Genomic DNA, 23250 nt, shown 5'->3' on the forward strand with positions numbered 1-23250 from the left:
ATTATTATTATCATTATTATTAGTACTCCCTCCTTTCTACATTAGAGGTCTATATTTAGAAATTATTTAAGAGGACATACATTTAATGCATTGTTCCCTTTTAAAATTATCAACTTGTCCTTTCTAATTTAAATATATATAGTTACAAAGTTTGAAATTTTTTAAAAAGATAAAGAAAAATGATGAAAATATAAAACTTATTTATTTTTACTTTTTAAAGAGGACAACTAATTTGGAATATGTAAAAAGAGAATAATGAATTACTAATATGGAACGGAAGGAGTATTATTTAGTTAAATTCCTAATGAGTTTTAATTAATTAATTATTTATTTATACAGATCACATTCATACATGTAGATCACATTCATACACATACACAACTTTGCCCCGGCTAATCCCTGCGAGTGAGAATCTGAGTTTTACCTCACTATATCTTCAAGTTCACCACCTCTCATACAATTTTTTAGGTTTGACACTGATTTAACCCTTTTTAGATTTAAAAATGGTGAAAATCTCGCTAGTGTGTAGGGATGGCAACTAAGTCACATAAAGTAGGAGCGGAGCATGAAAGTGGCAAAATTTAAGTCAGATAGAGTAAGAATGGGAGCAAGAACACATTAAGCATGAGAGCGACACTAGTTGAAAAGGATTGTGTGACTTAAGATAACAATAAGATGAATTGTCTATCATTATTCAAATTTAAGAAAATAAACCAAATAAACATTCTTTCAAACTTATATAATTGTACCAAATCAACCAAATAAACAACCTTAACACTTTTCCAACAAAATTCCATCCACACGGAGTAAAATACAGGAAGATGTTTCATGAGTTGGTATAATACATTTATATTATGTTTGAGAGCAAAACGGTTTGAATTTGGAATTGAAAGAAAGTTAGTTAAAATTTTTATTTAAATTTTCTCCAATCTAAAGTACCAATTCGATATTTCCAAACACAACATTAGACATATTTTTGATAGAATCATGAGTGCAATATATATTACTAATAATGGCAATCCAAAAACTAATACAAATGGCATGCTGATTGTATTGTTGGATGAAGAAGGCAGACAAAGAGTTTGTTTCAATCCTCAAATCTCACCCCGTTAAGCCCAACAGGCTCCATAAATTTATGGACGGACTATGTATGCAAACCGGGCCACTTTGACTGTGAAATGTTCGTGGGCTGATTGGGCTAAACCCAACATATAAAAAAGAGCTTAGTGATGGTTCCGAGGCACTATTGGACCAAGTAAAGAAACTCAGCCAGGCCTAATTTACTGGCCTTGAAAAAGGTCATATTTGGCACAAAAGAATAGTGTGGACGGACTAGTCCTATTTCTTAAACCGAGTTTATCACAAAAAAAGAAAAAAAGAAAAAAAGAAAAAGAAATGGTTAATGATAAGTTTATTTTTTCCTCTATTAATAAAAGATTAAGCTGCTTAGCCCAGTTCATTTATAATCCCATGAGTTTGATCATAAAATATGTTACAGAGAACAAAAACGATTGCTGTGGGAAGGACTCAGCCCAAACAAACAAAGACAGCTCATGAAAATGTGGGACCCACCAAGTTTTAGGTCTTGCCTGCCACAGTATTGATCAAATGTTGATAATCTTTCAATTGATTGATAGAGGGCTCTGATACAGTGTTATTAAAGTGTAGGAATTGAATGAGTTGTGGACAGACACTGTTGGTCATGAGAAACTCACGTGTGGGTCTCACGGCCAGAAGAAACAGCCAGTACTTCTTTGATCGATCATAAAAGTGTTTGTATTGATAAGGTTTTGTCCCACTGCCTCTCCACCATGTGATTGACAGCTTACACGAGTTGTTGAATGAATGTACCTATATATACATGTATACATATATATATATATATGTATGTATGTATGTATGTATGTATGAGTTCTTTAACTCAACTGTGATCCGGCCTCGATCCCCAGCTTCCATGCTTGATTCAGTGACACGTTGATAACATACTGACAGTGAGTGACCTCTGATTCACGCCGACACTACAGCTTGTGAACCCCATTGTTCAGGCCCAACTTACTGGCCTTGAAAAAGGTCATATTTGGCACAAAAGGTTAGAATGGACGGACTAGTCCTAAAGATTAAAAGAAAAAGAAAAAAGAAATGCTTAATGGTAAGTTTATTTTTTCCTCTATTAATAAAAGATTAAGCTGCTTAGCTCAGTTCACTCATGATCATAAAATATGTTACCGAGAACAAAAATGATTGGTGTGGGCAGTCAGCTTTGGGCTGCCAAAGACATCTCATGAAAATGTGGGACCCACCAAGTTTTAGGTCTTGCCTGCCACAATGTTGATCCAATGTTGATGATCTTTCAATTGTTATAGAGGGCTCTGATACAGTGGAACAGAGATTCCATCTAGCTTCTGGAGATATATATATATATATATATATCTACCCTCATTTATATGTAATTAGCAAACATATAAAAGAAATGAAATAATAAGCAATTCCATTTAATTGAACAATTTTGTATATTCTGAAAACCAATACTACAAAAGACAAATTAATTCCATGATTTCTCGATGCAATCCATGAACAAGTCCACTGGTACGTCAATTCAATCAAAATATCTAAAAGTTCAATAAAAAAGCCAATATAAAATTAGTGTTCTTTTAAAATATGTTCGAAAACGTGGAATTGGTGTCCTTTAAAATTAAAATTAAGAGTGTAAAGAGTTTTTTTATGCCAACTGTCCTAGTTATACACCGACACAAGCCTTCTAAAGTATTAAAAACGTGGACAAATCTTATCAAACAAAAATCAACAAAGTTATTATGGATAATAGGCTTATATATTAAAGTATAGGAATTGAATGAGTTGTGGACAGACACTGTTGATCAGTAACTCCCGTGTGGGTCTCACGTCCAGAAGAAACAGCCAGTACCTCTTTGATCGATCATAAAAGTGTTTGTGTTGATAAGGTTTTGTCCAGTGCCTCTCCACCATGTGATTGACAGCTTACACGAGTTGTTGAATGAACTGTACCTATATATACATGAATACATATATATATATATATATATATATGTATGTATGTGTATGAGCTCTTTAACTCAACTATGAGGGCTCCCCAGCTTCCATGCTTGATTCAGTGACACGTTGATAGCATACTGACAGTTAGTGACCTCTGATTCACCCCGACACTACAGCTTGTGAACCCCATTGCTCACGTGCACAACCCCTGCCTCCACACACTCGTGTAAATTATCCTCTCTCCCGCTAAACAAAATAATTATAATACTAAAAATCTACACCTAAGTTGAGAATGTAAAATCATTATATTGACAATGTAAGAAGGAAGCAAAAGTATAACATTCTTGTTCTAAAGTTCGTGTATAACAATGTAATTATGTATGTTGTATGTGAATAGTATTTTCGAAATAAATATGTTATATTTTTAATTTTTTTTTATTGAAATAAATAGTTTGAGAATAATTGTGTACAGTGAAAGTGTTCAAACTTAGAGTGGAAAAATGATTTAAATTTTATTTATGAAAGACTAAAAAGAATATGATAACCACATGCACTCGATGCACTTTCTTATAGTAGTGTGAACTTATATGACAGTGAATGTGAATTCCATTTCCAGAACTGCAACTAATAATAAAATTTCATTAGCCCATATCAAGTAGGTTAAAAAAAAAAAAACAAAAAAAAAAAAAAACACTTTACAAAGATTTCGTTGGAGTCTTGAAAAGACTTAACTAGAAAAGAAAGATATAATGTTAATAAATAAATAAATAAATAAAGAAGAAAGTTTAACTCTTTAAATTAAATATTTTGTCTTTTGCCTGTGACTTCTAATATGCACACGGATTTAAAACCCCTTAGATTCCATTTGGATAAATTGGCGTCTTTTTTTTTTTTTTTTATATTTTATTTTATAATACTGTACGTTGACATTTTATTTTTATAGAGTATTAATCAAATGCAACAGTAAATGGATATCGAATATGAATATGAATATGAATATATATATATATACACACACTGAATATATATATATACACACACACAAACACATATATAAAAGCTAATATTTCAGATTGGTCAAGTATAATATAAATAAATCGAGCCCATTGTAACTTTTCTAATGTTTTGAAGCTCTCCTTTACCGACCAAATTAAATTAAACAAGTAGCATAAATAAAATAAAGTAGACATGCTGGTTTTGTATTTTTATTTTTTCGGTAAGTAACTAGGGCACATACTATTAGTTGACCGTTAGTTTCATTAAAAAATTAACTGTTAAATCTCAAATTTATCATGATTGACCTTATTAATCATGACCAAATGTCCAATTAATATTATTATTGGCAAAGAAATTTCACAATTCGGTTGAGAGAGTTGAACCCTCACAAGTTCTAGATGGTCGAGATGACTATTTGAACCATACACTTTCGAAAGGATATATCTATACGAATTTAACATCTCGATTACAAGCTAAACATACTTTCTCTCACCCATCAGCATGGATATATGTGTGTATATATCTAATTTAAAATCTAAAACTCACAAAAGATTGTAAGATTACAAATTATTATTTCAAAAATAAGACAATTTAAGTATATAATCATAGACATAGAGTATATATATATATATATATAACAAAAAGGTTAAAAAGTGAACAATAAGTCACAAGGAATGCGAAGGTGACAAAATTTAAATTACATAGAGTGAAAATGAGAGAACGTGTGGAGCAAGAGCGACATCCAAGGGGCGTATCAGGGTGTTAGGATTGAGCCCAACCAATTTTTTTTTTTTTGACTGTCGGCGATTTTAGCCAAAAAAATATATATATATATATTACTACTAGTATTAGCCCACCCAAAATTTTTTTAGCCCACTCCATTAATAATTTCTGAATCTGCTCTTGGTTACATTCATTGAAAAGAATTGTGTGACTTAACTGAAAATTCATGAATAAAAAAATATAGTAAGCTCTCAGGTTGGGCAGTAAGGGTCGGAGAAGGGCAATCACTCATTCTTAAAACCAGCGTTCTTAGGACCAAAGAGTCGGGCGGAAAAGGGGGGAAAGCTCTCCGTTCTTGGTTCTCCTGTAGCCGGATCCTCCGGAACCACAAAAATCCTTAGTTAGAATGGGATTCCAACTCAACACCTTTTGAGTGAGATTTTGAGAAGAGTTGCTCTTTGAAGAGCACAGTACGATGAAAGTTGTAAGCTGTGTTCGGGGGGGGAGTTATTGTCTATCGTTAGCCTCTATGGTAGAATCAGTCGGGGACCTGAGAGGCAGTGATTTACCCTACGATAGATGTCAGCGGTTCGAGTCGAATAAGATGTTCTACAAAGGAGTTAGAAAGCTAAAGGATAGGGTGATTATATGTAATTTGCCCTTTGCATGGGTTTAAAATGAATTTGTGGTAAATAGTTGCTCCACCATCATCACCGGTACCAATGAATTTGGCTCAATTTCTCCTTCCCATCTTCAATTAAAGATCAATGGTGTTAAAGAAAATAAATTTTTTTTATAGGGGTAATTTGATAAATTCACTGTATTATACTAAAGACAAAATGAAGTTAAAGATGCCCCACCCCAAACCAAAGATGTTGTAAATGAGTCATTGGAAGGCCAATACAAGTGGAAAAGTCTTTCGTTCAAAACTTCACTTCTTTACCTTTTTGAATCTCACACAACACTTAAAAACATATTTAATCATAAAGAGTCCAATATGCATGGTGTTTTTAATCCTATTGGTACAAAAGCCCCAATTTAATGTGACAATTTATTAAGCAAAAAAAATTATTATCCATTCTTTGATTCTTCACTTTCTTTTTCTAATCATTAGACTAAATTATTTTATCATAAACTTACCCATTTAAAATTTTAAATCTTTAATTTCCACCTTCTTTCTCTCATTCATTTTCTATCCATGTCAAAGTGAGTGCACTCTGAGTCCACCTCCATCATCATATCATATCATTCATTACTTTAGTACTCCAAACCACATTATTTGCCCCTCTTTTAATATTCAATCAGAAATGTTGACTTTTTTACCACAATCGTGTGGTCAACATTATTCTAAGAGACTTTTGTAAGCCCTAGGTGAGAGAAACTTCGAGCTTGAATCATTGGCCCATCCTTAAGCATGATGCAACTGCATTTTTCAAAGGTACGCAGGGGTACTCTAGTAATTTTATTCTTCCAAATGATTTTCCCTATTCACATGTTGACTTTAGGAAATTCTCCTAACTAATAGAACGCTCAATTTCTCAAACAGAATGAATTTGCATCGGACTCCCAACTTGACTAGAGAAGAGAAATCATTGCATTAAGGCTAATGGCCACAATGGACAAACTCATTGTGACTTGGTCATTGTGTCTCATTTATAAATAGCCACCATGTGAAGCTATAACACATTATTACTGCTTAGTCTGGTTCACAACCAAAAGTAAAAGATACAAGTAGGAAGAATAAGCACAAAGAGTGGCAATGGCAAGTACAAAAACTGAGTTATACTTTGTTTTCATGAACTACGATCCTGAATACGAGCGGCTTCGATCTGATAGGTCAGTAATTCTTTTTATTACCTTAAATGTTATATATGTATATATATCTATATGTTGTTCTAATTCTTACTATTATATATCTATATATCTGAGATTATCTTCTTCTTCATAACTTCATTGGGTGTGTACAGTAAAACAAAGAAAGGTGCATATGAGCTTGATTTGTACTTGAGTAAGAAGCATGATGAGTTGTTAGCCAGTACCCTGGAGCCAGGCAGCTATAAAAAGACATTGTCTTTGGTTATTGTTGATGGGTTTGCAGTTAAAATCACTGATGATCAGGTCATACAGTCTAGATATATAATTTAGTACCTTATATATTAATGCACATATATAAATACACACACATTGTAGCTTTTTGGTCCTCTGCTAAGAAAGAAATTACTAATGAAGCTGTGTGGCAAATTTCAGGCAAATGCGCTTAGATCTGCAAAGGGAGTGAGGGTTGTGGAGAAGAATCAAGAGATTGCCTAGTGTGGGAGAGAAGAGGCCAGCTTGATGTTTAATCCTTGTAGAGAGCTAGCAGAAATGGGGGTTTGTATGACATAATCATTTATACATATATGTTTAAGGCTTGTGTGTCTGTGGGTTATATATATATATATTTATTAAGGACAAGGAATATATCTTGTATTGGGCCTATTGACATTGTTTCTCCTGATGCCCATTGGGATGCCACTGAATGCCACATATCTAGTTTCTAGTTTTGGATTCTTCAACTGGTTCCCCTCTCTCTCTCTCCTTCCTGCTAGCCATGTTCAAGCTTGGTATTTGACCTATTAATCCTGATATGCAACTGATTTAATTGCTTTCGCTTTCTTAAAACCATTTTTAAAAAGGATTTTTACTATTCAAATAAACTATTGATAGAAATGTTCTCATGGCCCTAGTAAGGATTTGGACCCGAACACTATTCGGGTAGACATTTGGCATAACACCGAATCAAATATTAAGTTTATTTTGATCCCAAAAGTTTATGCTGGTAGGTGGTAGTGCCCACCCACTCTTATAGGTCTAAGACCCTCTCCTAACCTAATTTGATGTAGGACAAGAACCTCTAACAACTTGATGTTATAGACCGTTCTTATTTTGTAGAAAAAAGATTTAGGATTATTTTGTATAAAGTGAACTCTTAAACTTAACACTTGCATTTTTATGTATTTCAATTCTATACAATTTTTTTTGGGGTACCGATATGGATTAAGTTGTATTCAAGATGAGCCCTAGACTTAACGGTCTTGTCCGATGCACTTGGCTTGTGGGGTATTGCGTATGCCCTGAAGTGGATTAGTCTCACTCTTAAGGTGTGAGAATGCCTCATCTAGGAAAAAAAAAAATTGTAACTTTTACCATTGCACCTTGATCCCCATATAAAATGTCTAAATTTAGAATGAAAAGATCAAGTACATAAAACTACTAGCTGTAGCGTAGTAGCACAACGCCTTCATTCTCTTTAAAGATTTTAACTCTCAATCTTTTACTTTAGGAGGGTATAAAAATTTGACTATACTGCTGCGGAGCCCTTAGATAGAAACTATGACAGATATTTTGGGCTTTGTTAGTGGTGTTGAAAATTGAAAGTTCGCTTTCTTGTGGTCCTAAACATGAAAAGCCCACTCACACACTCTAGGCCCCACCCATGTACAAACAAGAAGCTATAAGGTGAACCAAAGACAGATCCCTCCTGTAATTTTGTGTTCAATTGCAAGCATAATGCCAGGTGATGTGATACATGTTATAGGCCACTTTATCTAGTTAAGGTTATAGAGCAGCAAGTGCAGCGTTTCCATTTCTCAACAAAGTTTGGTAGAAAGGCTGACAATATGTGGGTCATGCCCATTACACCCCCACTGTGATCACATGCTACTTGTTTAATTTGTTAGCACTTGCTGGTACTGTCCCCACCACACACCCTCATTTTCTATGGTCCAAAACCTTCACCACATTTCAATCATTTCATTTCAATGTCAAGCTTCTGCCTACTAATTGTCTATGCTTATCCTAACTATAGCCTTTACATATATTTTATATATGCTTCTTTATTATTATTATTGTATTCTTATTACCGACCTGTATAATCTATCTCTAGACATATTGGGAGCGTGTGTTTGCTTTAATAATGTTTGTGTGTTGCGTTTATATTGTTGTTTGTATTTTTTTTTTTTTTTTTAGGGAATTTCCAATTTCCACTACTTGTTTGTCCGTGGAAGGATTGAGATTTTCTTCACCTACTGTCCCTTGCACTTCTTAGTTGTGGTTCAACAAGACTATATATAGCTTGCAATAAAACATCTTTTCCACTCCATATGGTATCTTTGCAAATGGAGTAATTATTAAACTATGAATTGTTTTCAATTTCAAGCACTAATTTCCTCATATCACATGTAGTTTAAAAATTTATATCAAGTGGTTCACTGGACTTGCCAGGAGGAATTCACTTGTGTCGGACAATTTGGCCATGAACTGTGCTATTAAGATAGAATAGCCTAGCCCAAGTGTTGGGCCCAACAACACTTGGGCTAGACTCATCCTCTTGACCATCATTTCATGGCATCAATTTCTTGTTACCAAATATAACTTAAAACAGTATCTAGCAACACTACTACAATCTTTTGACAAGTATTTTACTTAGAAAGACTCAAGTCAACTTTAAAAACCAAATCCCTCCAATTTGTACCCAGTCAAAAAGAACTAAACGCTTCATTGTTGTTGGAAAAAGAAGAAGAAAAAAGTTCCACCATCTCTAAGATTCTACAAAATCAAATCAAACAAGTGCAATCTCTAAAGTGAAGTTATTTATCTTCTCCATTACTTTATAATTAGTGACATTGAAAAAGATGTTCAAGGAAAGTTTTCAGATTAACAAAGTTGAAGAAGGAACTCCACGTTGGGCATCAATTCAGATTTCAGACCTAGGGCTACGCTCTTGATGGCAGCCAATTTTGTGACCTCTTGCACGTGGATTCTTATACATATGCCCGGCTTGATCTTACATTCCTTTGGGTATGTCCTTTAGGGAGCGATAAATTATTCACAAGGAACGAGTTATTTTGAATTCATAAAGAATTCATATGGTGTTTTGAATTTATAAAATAAGAGATAAATTCATTAAGAATTATGAAATATTATTGATAAAATGTTGAATATTTTTGCTATCGCGATGCATGTTTTTATAATAAATAAAACCCTAAAACTATAAATGGAACTAATAACATAAAAGAAATTAATTGCTTAAATAAACTAAAAATATAAAGAAACTAATTGTAAAAAGAAATTAAAAACCTAAAATTAAAAGAAAAAAAATAATAATAAAAATGGAGTAAAAATTAGTCTCTCTCGCCATTATCCTTTCTCTCTCTTCACCTCTCTCTCACACTTTACTGTTGTGATTGGTAAGTGAATCATTGGCACCGCCAGCCAGCTAAAATTTAGTGTACTTGGGTTTGCAATTTTGACACCATTTTTGGAGATTTATTTATGAGAAGCAACGTATGCTATCAATTTACAAGGGTGAGTATTGTAGATTTAGGCTATATTTGGTACGGTGGGTTTGAAGGGAAATGATAATATTAGTTATGAGGGAAAGAAAAGGATAATTTTAACCTCTTATCGCTTTTGGTTGATTAATGAAGGAAAAGAAAGGAACGATAATAATCATGTTTGAAAAAAAAAAGTAAAAAGAATTATTTTAATAAATTTATTATTTTATCTTTTTACTATATTTTAAAAGATAAATTTATACATTTAATAAGGCCACCAAAAAAGAAAAAAAAAAATTGGCAAAAATGGGCATAAGCTATAAGGCCAATGGATGATGGGCCACTAGAAAAGTTAAAAAAAAAAAAAATTAGGGCAAATCATTTAAGCCTCCAATTTAGCCTCCATCTTTATTCTCGTTCTCTCTCTCTCTCTCCAACTGCAAATTACAAAATCTACACGAATCAGAAGATAGAAATCCGTATACTTCACCCATATCGACATATCATTTCAGATTATTCAAAAAATCAAAACCCATCCAGTTCGAGTTTGCCGTTCGCAAGCTTCAGCCACTAGCTTTGTCAACTCTCAAGCTTGTCCCCCCCTCTTTCTCTGCAACTGCTAATGGGTATGTATGGGTTTTGTTTAATTTTTTCAAAATCAACTAATCTAGGTATGTAATTCTTGCTTTGATTTGTGTAAGGGTAAATTTGGCATCAGAAAAGTCTCTCCTTCCATTTCCTTCTAATTCCTCTCATTTTTGGGAGGTTAAGAAAGTTACTGTTTAAGTTTACTGATATCCTTCCAAACCCTTCCCTTCTCTTCCAATAATTGTTATCAAATACAAATTTTTAATCCCCCTTTATCACATTTTTTTCCATTTTCTCCTTTTTTTATTGCATCAAACTGACTCTTAGGTTTCGTTTGAATATACACAAGAGAATCAAACTGACCCTTAAGTTTCGTTTGGATGCACACAAGAGAAAAGAAAGGAAATGATTATAAAAAAAAAGAAAAGAAAAGAAATAATAACTATAATTTATATTTATGTTTGATTAAATAAGAAAGAAAAAGAATGGAATTGACAAGTTGTTGGTATAACACAAAGAAAGAAAAGAAAGGAATCGACAATCGACAGTAATGAAAGTACTATCATTTCAGCCTCCCTAATCGCCTCCATCGTTCTCACAGATCCTCTCTTTCATCTACCTCTTCACCCGAAGCCCCCTCAGAAACCCTAGCCCCCATCTCAACTCTCCCCTCTGTTCAACCCCATCACCACCGCGAGCCACACCCTCTCTCTTTCTCTGTATTTTCTGGCGCCATCTCAGGCCGCCGCGCCTTCAGCAACTCCAGTGAACTCTTGGCCTCATCGGCCGAGCCTCCTTCTCCATCGCGGGTCTCGTTCTCCATCTCATTCTCTCTCTTCTCAAGTCGTTTTACGGCCAAGGAGAACTCGCCACTGCAAGCGCCGACGATCTCTGCAACTTCCGGCGACTTTTCCGTATGGGTTTTATTTTAAATTTTTTTCTAAAATCAACTAATCAAGGTCTGTAATTCTTGTTTTGCAACTCTCTCTCTCTCTCTCTCTGCAACTGCAAACTATATATATATATATTTCAGCCTCCCCAGTAGCCTCCATCTCGTTCTCAACCTCCCCTCTCTCTCTGCAACTGCCAATTCCATGGGAGTTAATGTCTAGAAATTGACAAGAGAGGTGATTACATATTTTCGCAGAGAGAAAGCATATTGTTTGTCCTTAATTTTGTTTATCAATTCATAATCGAAAACTGTCTGATATCCACTTTAGCCTTGGCAGGAAAATGGTGGATCACTTAAAACTATATAAATTGAAGTCTAGTTCTAACCTTCCCATGGAAATTAGAATCTAAGTTTGGTCAAATTCTTTGTCAACTTCTGAATAAGTAATTGTTGTGTGCTTGTTAATGTTTGTTCCAGGTGGAAAGCTCGTTCCCAAGAAATTTTAACTCTTCTCAAGGGCCTTGGTGCTGACTTCCTTTGTTTACAGGTTTTTTATGCTAATGTAGACTTACTTTGAAGCTTTCCTATTTATTTAAATCTGTTCTTTCTTTAACCTTCAATGTCCATGATTCTTTGTTATTCACGTTCACTCTGTAATTTCAGTTCTGTTTCTCATACCTTAAAATCAAAACCCATATCCGCATATCATTTCAGATTGTTAAACAAATCAAAACCCATATCTATCCGTTTCCATCACCCGCTGTTCCAGTTCGGTCGCCGTTCGCAAAGCTTCAGCCGGCTGTCTCTCTCTGCAACTGCCAATTCCATGGGAGGGAAACTTTTGTCATTAGCTCCCTTTCTCTCCTAATCCTTCCAAATCTTATTCCAAATGAGGGATTTGGAGGGATAGCATTCCAAATCATTATCATCCCACCCAAACACAACACTCCTTATCCTTTCCTTTATTTTCTTTCCAAATTCCCCCAAATCTTTCCATCCAAACGAAGCCTTAGGACTTGGGTTCAAAATGTTGATTCAACGCTTATTATTATTGTTCATCGTGATAGTACTATGAATGGAGCAATTTGGTGCAAGGGTGTTGGTGGATTCGATCCCCGTAAATTACAACACCACATAAATGAATTGGGAGCGTTGTTTGTTAATCTCCATGGTTGAAAGGTGTATAACAACAACAACGAGTAAATGGGTGTTTTAATTTTTTATTTAATTTTTTTAAAGATTAAATAAGTAATTTTGACAAAATCAGAAGGCAAAATGGACTTTATATGTTCTTTGCATCCTGACAAATAAAGGGTTGGTGGGAATAATTTACCCTAAATTTTAATTATACCATATAGAGTTGCTATATTAATTTTAGGGTTGTGTTATACCAATCTAATTATTCTCTTCAAATGTACCTAAGATAAGAATATTCTCTCCACACTAAAGTTTTTCCATTATTCAAAGGCACAAGTCACCTGCACTCGCCCTATGGACGTATTGTCTGCCCATGAAGGTTCCTTCCGTTTTTGTTTGGTGCTTCATTTAATGAACCAGGACCATGTCTCATATTTGGTTTCATTATCTACATTTAATGAACCATGACCAAAACACACCTGTGTTCGGACTAGGGAAAAATTTACAGTTGTACAATCTTCCAGACATTTGTTTCCCTGTAATTTTCATTTCGATTCTATATATTAGATGAACCGGGTATACCTTGGACTTAATTCATACAAAATTTTTTAAGTAATTATTTTATGTGGTGCTGCTCTCATGCTTTGTAAAGCTCCTGTTGTCATTTGCTTTTACTCTAATTCTTATTTTTATCTCACTTAAATTTTATCCTTTTTTTTACTCTTAATTTCGTATTTCTATTACTTAAATTTTACCGTTTTAACGTTCCTCTTGCTTTACATGACCGTGTCTAGACACGAAGGGGGCCCAGAGAGTTTAGAAGTATTTGTCATTTGAAACATTTGGTTCTCAAACATTGAAGGCCCATTCATTTCAATCAGAAGCTTCTTGGAAGCGGCTCAAAAGAGAAAATAACACTGAAAGAATGGGTTTCATAGGATTCTCTCTTCTTTTTCTTTCTTAATTTTTTATTTTCCTGTGTGATATAAGAAGGAAAATGATAAACCAAATAATTTGAAATTAAAAATCGAACATAATTAACAATTAAACCTTTTTCACGCTTTTTACTTACAGTTATGTCAAAACTGAATTTGCACTGATAACTAATATGAATTAAATATTTACCCAAAAAAATAACTAATAACTCAATTGATTTGACTTCTTTTTAATGAATGTTTAGAATTTAGAAGTCACTAAACATTAATTTGGAGATGTGAAGCCTATACCCAATCTACCAATTGATGAAGGATTGAGAGTGAGGATAAACTTTAAAAAGATTTGTTTGGTTGCAAAGTCCTTGAACTATGCTGCCTAGTTTAATTTGCGAAAAGGAAAATGTTTTCTCCATAAACAAATATATATTTATTTTTTTCTCTTAAAGCACGTGTATCAATTTCACATTACACACACCATTCAAGTCAGGAGTACAAGCGAGATTTCAAAAACTTACCTCCCTATGCCTATAGAAACTCTCCGCAAATAATTTTGGACATCTTCATTTTAAAAATAGTAGATTTTGTTATGTACCATTTTAATAACATAACATATATTGTATTAAAATTGGGATCCAATCACTACCCTCACACGCACTATTCAAGTCAAAAGTGCGATTTGAAAGCGAAACATAAAAAACTTACTTCCCAAATTCTTATCAGCGTCGCTGTATATAAAAGCTTTCCATAAACAATTTTAAACATCTCTATTTTAAAATGGTACCCAAATATTAATTAAAAAAGGACATAACATGTAAATCTAGTACCCCTCATATTAATTAAAAAGCCACACACACACACACCCACACCAATATTAATTAAAACCAACCCCCCCCCCCCCCCCCCAACACACACACACACACACACACACCAATATTAATTAAAAAAGGACATAACATGTAAATCTAGTACCCCTCATATTAATAACACCTCTTAAAGGGACATAACATGTAAATCTAGTAATAGGAGAGGCAAAGCATTAAGTTGTATAACCTACGAGTCTACGTTGATCTGGTCGCTACCACCCGTCATTCAATCAACTCTTTGTAATCATTTTGTATCTCACCACTAAATATTCACTTTTCCACACACACAAGTCTATGCTCCTGTCATCTCTCTCTCTCTCTCTCTCTCTCTCGCTTCTCTCTCCTCTCTATAGAGCCTATGGACAAACGTCCCCGCAAACAGCGGAAGAATGAAAGCACCAACTCAGAAGGTATGTTTGCATCTTTTGTTTATTGATTAGGTTTTAACGTGTCTCAATTACTTTTTGGCCTTTTGGCATCAATTTTCTTCGTGCGATGCTCTACTCTTCTTGATATTTGTTTGGTGCCAAGAAAAAGGTTGATTAAAAAGACATCCTCCTTTTTCAACACTCACATAATGGACACACGCACATACACGTCTTTAATTCAAAATTGTACCCCTTGCAGAAGTGAGTAGCATCGAGTGGGAGTTCATAAACATGACTGATCAAGAAGAAGATCTCATCAACAGGATGTACAGACTAGTTGGAGACAGGTAAAAACAATATATATACACATGTATATGTCAAAATGTTAATTACTTATATATAAATATGCACTTACATTTATTGCATCCACAAGATCATCGATCTTATACGTACCATCATTTTTGCCTTTTATGCTTACGTTTAATATTAACGATCTCCACATACTAATATGTAGATAGTGACTACTCATGAATAAATAATAAATGTGGTAGCAAACTGGTGGAGCACGTTGTTTCTACTTTCTACACGTCAATTTCTACCGGTCATAAATTATAGTGGAAATTCTTAAGGCTGTGTTTGGCGGCATTAAATTGAAGAAAATTTTGGTACAATTTTTTAATTTGTCTTCTTTTTTTTCCATTCGTACCAAACATAGCCTAAGACTTAAGTAAATTTTATTTATCCAATAAAGGAAAAATTACAGGCAAAAACATGCAGGCAAAATTAGGTACTTTTTACATATATGTGCATACTTACAAAATACAGGGATACTTAAAAACCCATTATTAACATGGACCTCCCCAATGTTTTGTAAGGTAGAATTTTAAAGTTTTATCTATTGAGATTTTGATGGACCTAAAGAGCCTAGCAGGGCTTTAAGTGATTCTAAGGAGTAGTAGAAATTTGGACTCAGATCGAGAAATGTCTTTCGAGAGCTATTATGAATTGAGAAAGTAGTTCAGAGTTGTGAGTTGGAGGAGTGTCCTACAAAATTTTGGATCGGACTCTAGCTAGGAGTCTCCCTCACAATTTTGTTTAGGGAGCGTCTCACATTTTAAAGGTGTCCTAATTAATTAGGGTATTAAGTGACCTAAGGTGTTTCAAGATTTTGCACTCGAGAAGTGGTCCCCAAGATTTTTAATGATCCTGAATTAGTGTCGGAATTCAAAAATTTCGGTCACACGACACCGAATCGATTGGAGTTAACCTAATTGGGACAATAAATCATTACTTTTGCAGAATTTACGTGGCCTATCCAACTAGATCGCTTCCATCTCTTTCTCTCTCATCTCTTCTCTCCTTAATTTTTTTTTTTTTTTTTCATTCTATTTCTCTTTCTAATATGTCACTTACCGAGAAAGAAGCAAAGAAGTGGGTCGATCTGTTCTGAAGTTGGTTCATCGATACCAAAGACTACTTCCTTCTCTTTCTCTCTTTTTTTCTTTCTTTTTCTTATTATATTTCTCTCTCTAACATATATATATATATATATATGAATATGACATATGATATGAAGTTGCAACCATATTTTAAAAATCAAATGTTGTTTCTTTCTTCAAGTTAAGATAGTGAGAAGTATTATTTGAAGAGACTAGAACCAAGAGGGAGAGATTTGATAACTATTAGAAGAGAAGAATTTAGCCTAAAACTTGATAGTCTGGGAAAGTTGAATCTGCCAATGAGTATATTGTTTCTCTGTCTATTTTATTTATTTTTTTCCTTTTTTTAATTGTTAAATTTGCTTACCTGGACTGTCATGTATATTCGGCCAAACTAATATGCCAAAATCATCGACTTATCTATCACGACCCTTATAACAATGCAAATGGATTATTAATTATTTAAATTTTAATGCACTCCATGAAGCAACAATGTGAAATATAAAGGTGTGTGTGTCACTGTGTGTATTTAGAGGTCATTTATTTGTATATTAATGAGCAGGTGGGATTTAATAGCTGGGCGTGTACCAGGGCGGAAGGCCGAAGAGATAGAGAGGTTTTGGATAATGAAGCATGGCAAGGTTTTTGCCCATAAAAGGGACCACCATCCTACCACAAACTCATGACGCCAGCATTTATTTGTTCTCTTTAAGGTTTTACGTAAAAGGAATACTATTCACTCACCTAATTAGTAAAGCACTCGACTTTGTGAGCGGACGTGTCTGTATTCGAATCTCCTAATTTGCGAGGATAACAAATATTTAACGCAAAATTTTTCCTTTTCTACATCTTTTTGTATACAAGTTTCATTAATTTAGTTACCCAAAAAATGATCTTCTATTTATTGTTTCTTAATGAACTGGATGTGTGAAGTTGCTACTAAATTCTTTGCAATATGTGTTCAATGCTGATTTTGTAAATAAATAAATAAATTCTTCCTCCGATATTAATTGTGTAAACCTATTACGACACATCTTGTGAGATACTTTGATTAGTCGTCCAATATTAATTGTTTAGACCTATTACCACACCTCTTGTGATACTTTGATTAGACGGGTGTCTTCCGTCACATTTGAAATTTTCCAATATATTTTCATATCAAAGCATTGAAGAATGATGGCTTGAAAAGATGAAAACAACTTTTTGTGTTCTACTAAAAGTTATTTTCCATAAAAATACCGTTAAAATAATTGAATATTTAGAAAGATTTTGAGGTTTTGTCACCTTGGGAATGAACAATGAATTTGTGACTGGATCCAAAGTACTGGAATTCTCAGTTTTTTATTCTCAAAGTGGGAGAAATGACGAAGGGTTGTTAGTGATTTTCCTTTTTAAAAAATCTTTATAACAAATAGAATCTTGACACTTTACTTTCTTTTATTTTTTTATTTTAAATATACATGCAAAAGAAGAATTCTGTTTTCTTCCACTTGTCCATTACGGATTCTTATTTTTATTTTATTTATTTTATTTTTTTAAATTACTAAAATGACTTCTTTTACTTCTTTTCATCTCAATTATGCATGTCAAAAAGGAGAATTCAGAGAGTGTAGAAACGCCCTTGGATTTTTGAATTAGTCAGCATTTAAAATTCCTCTCTCTCTCTCTCACACACACACACACACACACACACACACACACACAACAACAACAACAACAACAACAACAACCACCACCACCACCACCACCAAAGACCAGTCCTCAATTAAACAAATGGGCTTCTTTTAGCACAGAAGATGTTATCTTCTACTGCAAAAACTCCATTAAACCAACAGCTCTCAGGAAACATGGATGGAAGAAGCGCACAGAATAAGAAACATTCATTTCTCCATCTGGAAACCACAACAGAAATCAATTTAATGATGAAATCAGCAAATTAAATAGGATAAAGTTCAAAACTAAACCTTTTCCTGCATTTAGATGGATGATTCCTTCTCCTCTTTGGTACTGGAAACGACATTGGGTCCCTCTTGTTTTTCGATCTGAAATTTCCTAAGAGCTTCCCTTAGCCCCAGCACAATGAATAAGTTGGTTAAAGTCAGCAGTGACTCCGCCCCACCATGTAACCAATCCACATTAGCTAAGGATGTTCCGTACTGCACCTTTGCTGTCCCAGATGTATGACAATTGAGAATTTGCAGTTGATGTTAGCAATTCATAATGATAATTATTTTTCAAAATTATATAAATTTAGCTCAGTAACAAGAAGTTACCGTATATTCCAGCTGGGACTGCTCAATGGAAGACAGAGAGAGAGGGCAGCAAAAACCAACATGAAAGGAATCAGTACAACAGTTGCAACAAAGTAGTCAAGGGTAACTAAGTGATCAATGATAACATAGCAATTGAGATAAGAAGCATTCACGATCCAAAGAAGAAAAAAAATCTAAATAAGAAGCTTGTGTGGTATCGAGTATAATGTAGGACGACGAACCTTCAGGAGAGGGATAGCAGAGGAAGAACCAGGAACAAATTTAAGAATTTACATCACATGAGAGTGCTCACAAAATGTGAAGCTAAAAAATAAAAAATAAAATAAAAAGAAAAACAGATTTGGAAGCTCTATTAGCCTACAAGCCATGGGTTGCAAAGAATTAAACCTTTACCATTCGATATGAAAAAAAAGAAAAATTAAATGTACTTCAAACCAACTAAAAACCCAACAACTACTGGTTCGAAATGAAAACTCCTAAGTACAAGATCTTTTCTTCCTATATTCACTGTATTTGGAAGCTAGACAGCTTCCATCCAATAATTAAATTTGTGGCCCAAACAGTGAATATTTAAAAGATGACTAGCGTAAAAATTTATTATCTGTACGGGCCAACAAAATGTGGTATAGAAAATATAAGGTGCAAATATATGAAACCTGTGATAAGGATAAGATATTTTTACTTGTCCAAAAAAAAAAAAAAAAGGCATAAGCTATTTATGATTACAATGTAACTATAGCACATTCCACTGCTCGATTGCAATCAATAACGCATGTGACATGGAATAGAGTTGTAACACAAATCATATCAGGTTGAAACCAACTCAAAGCACAAGAGCAATGATAAGGAAGCAAATCAGAGTTGCAATGACTTCACTATGGTACCGATCTTCCTATCACTTATAGAATGTACAGAGTCTTATTCAAGTCGCATGCAAGTGCACAAGCCTCTTTGATTTCTGAAAGAATACGGAACCAATTTTCAGATTGTTTTTCACTAGTAGTACAGTAATAAAAGAGAGAGGCAATACAACAGCTGTATATAAAAAAAATGCCTAAAGTCATGCCTCGTAAATCCTTACTTTCATATGATCCATTGAACGGATAAGAAGGCACTATAGAATATGTGGTTACGCCACAGCTAGAAGGCACAATATAAATCCTTATTTTCATCTGATCTATTGAACAGATAAGAAGGCACAATGGAATCCTATAGAGGGATGTGGTTACACCAGAGTGTATAAAATTGTAAGTACCCTTTTCCTTTTGTAGTGACTTCCCAACAATCAAACGGAATATTGAGTAATTCCAATTTAGCATATGGTGCACCTAATCTTCCTTCCATGGACTCAAAATTTGTTAGAATGCAAAAGGAAGAGAAACCCTACTGCTAACCGGACAAAGACATTCAACTTAACTGAACAAAAATTTTCTGAACATAAAGTATAGTTGTAATCAAGTAGGATATTAGGATCATTGATTTCCTCTCTCAAAATGAAGAGATTTGAAGTCATTAATCAAGAAGGTCAGAAATTAGCTCTGAGTTCTCTATGCATAACAACACTTCATTATATCTGATCCAGTAATTGAATGTACACTTCCTCCAAATAAATGTTTCTCGAGAAACACAGTCATTTCTAAAATTGAAGGCACTTATACCACTCTGAACCTCCAGAAAACATCAACGGATAAAAATCCCAAAAGGTCCCCCTTAATAGCTCAAAATTATCTTCTTCTTCTTTTTTTTTATTCTTTTTTTTTTTTTTTTAAAAAAAAAAAAAAAACACAAACAAAAACAAATTAATTTTAAAAAGATATACCTTCATTCAAGTGAAACAAGTCAAATTTTAATATAGATCAAAAATATGTCATAAGATTCAACATTATTCTTTTACCTGTCTTCTCAATTTTCTCAGCAATCAAACAGAGGTCAGCTTACGACCCCAAATACAAATAAATGACATGAGATCTAGTTCCAAAAGAAATTCATGCATTGCTTAAAAATTCTACCTAATTTCTTAAATTGGAAATCATATTTGTCATCTTTAGTCAACCCAATAGAGAGAGAACAAAAATAAACAGCAAAGAGAGAGAAATACTTTACAGAAAAAAAAAAAAAATGTATACAAGTCTGTTCATGATTAAAGTAACAGAGCTATAAACCCTAAAAACTAACAGAACCCAGTTCCATTCAAGAATTAGAAAACCAAGAAAAGGGAAGATCTGAAAGAAACTTACTGGTGGCCCCCACAAAAGCAAGCAAGAAATAGAATCCAAAGAGGGTGAGTTTTGGAGCGGACTTGGATTTAGTGATGAAGTACAAGAAACCAATGTATGGGAAGAGAGAAACTGCAAAGAGCTGCGAAGCTATGCTCTGTGAATCAATGGAGGGTGCCCAAGGATCAATAGGCAACAGTGCTCCACACACAATCCTTCCTCTAACCCCACAAACTCCTCTGTTTCTGCAACAATTGAAAGGCCTGGTTTCTCTGTAAGGCTTTGTTTGGACATTTTGCCATGAAACAGAGGATAAACCCAGTAAGGTTGGGTTATTCCAAAGAGGGTGCACGCAATTAATCATCACTATACGAAGCTTCTCTCTTTATCTTGCACGGTTGAAGAATTATTGGCAGTAAATAGACTTCTAAATTTCTCATCTTATATCGAAGATAAAAGATTTGATCAAGACCACCCACCAGATCAGTAGGCAGTTTTAAGTGTCAGTGATATGGGCCAGCCAAGGCCCGATTTAAGTGATCGTGGGTCCCCCATTTCGGCTCATAACCAGAAAATTATTGATATTGGGGGGTGTTATCTTCTACAGAAATAAGAATTATCAAAGTACCTATTAACGCATTTAAGGGGGTCGACGACAATCTTGGTTATCCGTGTCCCATTGTAGGCTCAACACTCAAAATTTTATTGGGTTAAGTGCAAACATAATATATAGGGTTTGTGTAGAATTAATTTTTATTTTTTAAAAATATAATTTTTAAAAAGGATTATTACATATAAATGAATTTAGTGACACATATTTATTCATACATTGAGTCAAAGTCAATAATTTTTTTAAAATGTGTTTGACTCAAAAGCTGAGGTAGCACATGAAAAAATACTGTTTTATATTTCTGTTGCCTAAAATACCCTTCTTCCTATTTTATGTGTTACCTAAAATGCCCTTTTGCGAAGGTACCACTTTTTTTTTTTTTTTTTCCAAAGGTACCACATTTTTGGACTGAAGGTACCACTTTTTGGCGTCCAGGTACCATGTTTTCTAAACACTTGTTTAGCTAGATTGAAGAATATTTTGTGTTATTCATTGCGTTAATGGAGCTGTTTATGGATGTAATGTGCAACCTAATAAGCGGTGTGGGATTTAATACCATTTTCAATTGTAAAAATAAGTTTATTTTTTTGGCGTCGAGGTACCATGTTTTCTAAACACTCTAACTAGCTTGGAGAATATTTTTTGTTATTCATGGCCCTAATGGAGCTATTTATTGATCCACTGTGCAACCTAATTAGCAGTTTAGGGTGTAATACTATTTTCAATTGCAAAAATAAGTTTCTTTTGCGAAGGTACCACTTTTTTTCCAAAGGTACCACATTTTTGGACTAAAGGTACCACTTTTTGGCGTCCAGGTACCATGTTTTCTAAACACTCGTTTAACTAGATTGGAGAATATTTTGTATTATTCATGTCATTAATGGAGCTGTTTATGGATGTAATATGCAACTTCATTAGCGGTGTGGGGTTTAATACCATTTTTAATTGCAAAAATAAGTCCATTTTTTTCGCGAAGTACCATATTTTCTAAACACTCTAGCTAGCTTGGAAAATATTTTGTGTTATTCATGGCCCTAATGGAGCTATTTATTGATTCAATGTGCAACCTAATTAGCGGTGTGTGGTGTAATATCATTTTCAATTGGAAAAATAAGTCCCTTTTGAGAAGGTACCACTTTTTTTTCCAAAGGTACCACGTTTTTGAACTAAAGGTACCACTTTTTGGCATCCAGGTACCATGTTTTCTAAACACTCGCTTAATTAGATTGGAGAATATTTTGTATTATTCATTACTTTAATGGAGCTGTTTATAGATGTAATGTGCAACCTAATTAGCGGTACGAGATTTAATACCATTTTTAATTGCAAAAATAAGTCTCTTTTTTTGGCGTCGAGATACTATGTTTTTTAAGGACTCTAGCTAGCTTTGAGAATATTTTGTGTTATTCATGGCCCTAATGGAGCTATTTATTGATCCAATGTGTAACTTAATTAGCCAACAAGTTACCATTCACCTCAAGGAACCTCACTATTTCCATCTTAATCCATCAAGGCTTCTAAGATGTAATTTCCTCGACTTTTGATATAATTTTTGCTGTAGAATAATTTCTTAGTATAACTTAATTGTTAGTACTATAGCTCAATGTTCATTTGCACTTTTCCATGTTATATATTCTGCACGGTTAGTGAAAATTTTCCAAAGGCCATTTGTTGGTAGGAATGAGTGATTTTTTTTTATTTATTATTTTTTGAAGTTGTCTTTTGTCTCGTAATATCAAATATATATATATATATATATATATATATATATATATATATATCTGGTATAAATCTGTGAATTCTTTCATAGTTGTATTAATTGGGCAAATTTTTTTTTTTTTCGTGTTAACCATGATAGTGCTTTTTTTTTGGGGCGAATTATA

The 23250-nt window shown here is 33.8% G+C and overlaps 3 protein-coding genes across 3 annotated transcripts; 2 read left to right on the forward strand and 1 right to left on the reverse strand.

Annotated features, from left to right (window-relative positions):
* Positions 1 to 6271: 6271 nt before the first annotated feature.
* LOC132308223 (subtilisin-like protease SBT2.5) lies at positions 6272 to 7286 on the forward strand. The gene is made up of 3 exons (XM_059806242.1): positions 6272 to 6567; positions 6699 to 6849; positions 6979 to 7286. The coding sequence occupies exons 1-3, from the start codon at positions 6491 to 6493 to the stop codon at positions 7039 to 7041; spliced, it is 291 nt and encodes a 96-aa protein (XP_059662225.1). The 5' UTR covers positions 6272 to 6490; the 3' UTR covers positions 7042 to 7286.
* A 7260-nt stretch (positions 7287 to 14546) lies between these two features.
* On the forward strand, positions 14547 to 17114 carry LOC132308224 (transcription factor CPC-like). Its single transcript, XM_059806243.1, has 3 exons — positions 14547 to 14871; positions 15089 to 15176; positions 16831 to 17114. The coding sequence occupies exons 1-3, from the start codon at positions 14820 to 14822 to the stop codon at positions 16952 to 16954; spliced, it is 264 nt and encodes an 87-aa protein (XP_059662226.1). The 5' UTR covers positions 14547 to 14819; the 3' UTR covers positions 16955 to 17114.
* Positions 17115 to 18011: 897 nt separating this feature from the next.
* LOC132308222 (uncharacterized) lies at positions 18012 to 21195 on the reverse strand. The gene is made up of 4 exons (XM_059806241.1): positions 20779 to 21195; positions 18542 to 18559; positions 18233 to 18435; positions 18012 to 18160 (listed from the first exon to the last, which is right to left on the reverse strand). The coding sequence occupies exons 1-3, from the start codon at positions 21119 to 21121 to the stop codon at positions 18245 to 18247; spliced, it is 552 nt and encodes a 183-aa protein (XP_059662224.1). The 5' UTR covers positions 21122 to 21195; the 3' UTR covers positions 18012 to 18160; positions 18233 to 18244.
* Positions 21196 to 23250: the final 2055 nt, after the last annotated feature.

This window comes from Cornus florida, unplaced genomic scaffold (assembly GCF_030987335.1).
Source record: "Cornus florida cultivar Cherokee Brave unplaced genomic scaffold, ASM3098733v1 CherokeeBrave_3.0.0_Hap2_Chr05, whole genome shotgun sequence".
Taxonomy (NCBI): Eukaryota; Viridiplantae; Streptophyta; class Magnoliopsida; order Cornales; family Cornaceae; genus Cornus; species Cornus florida.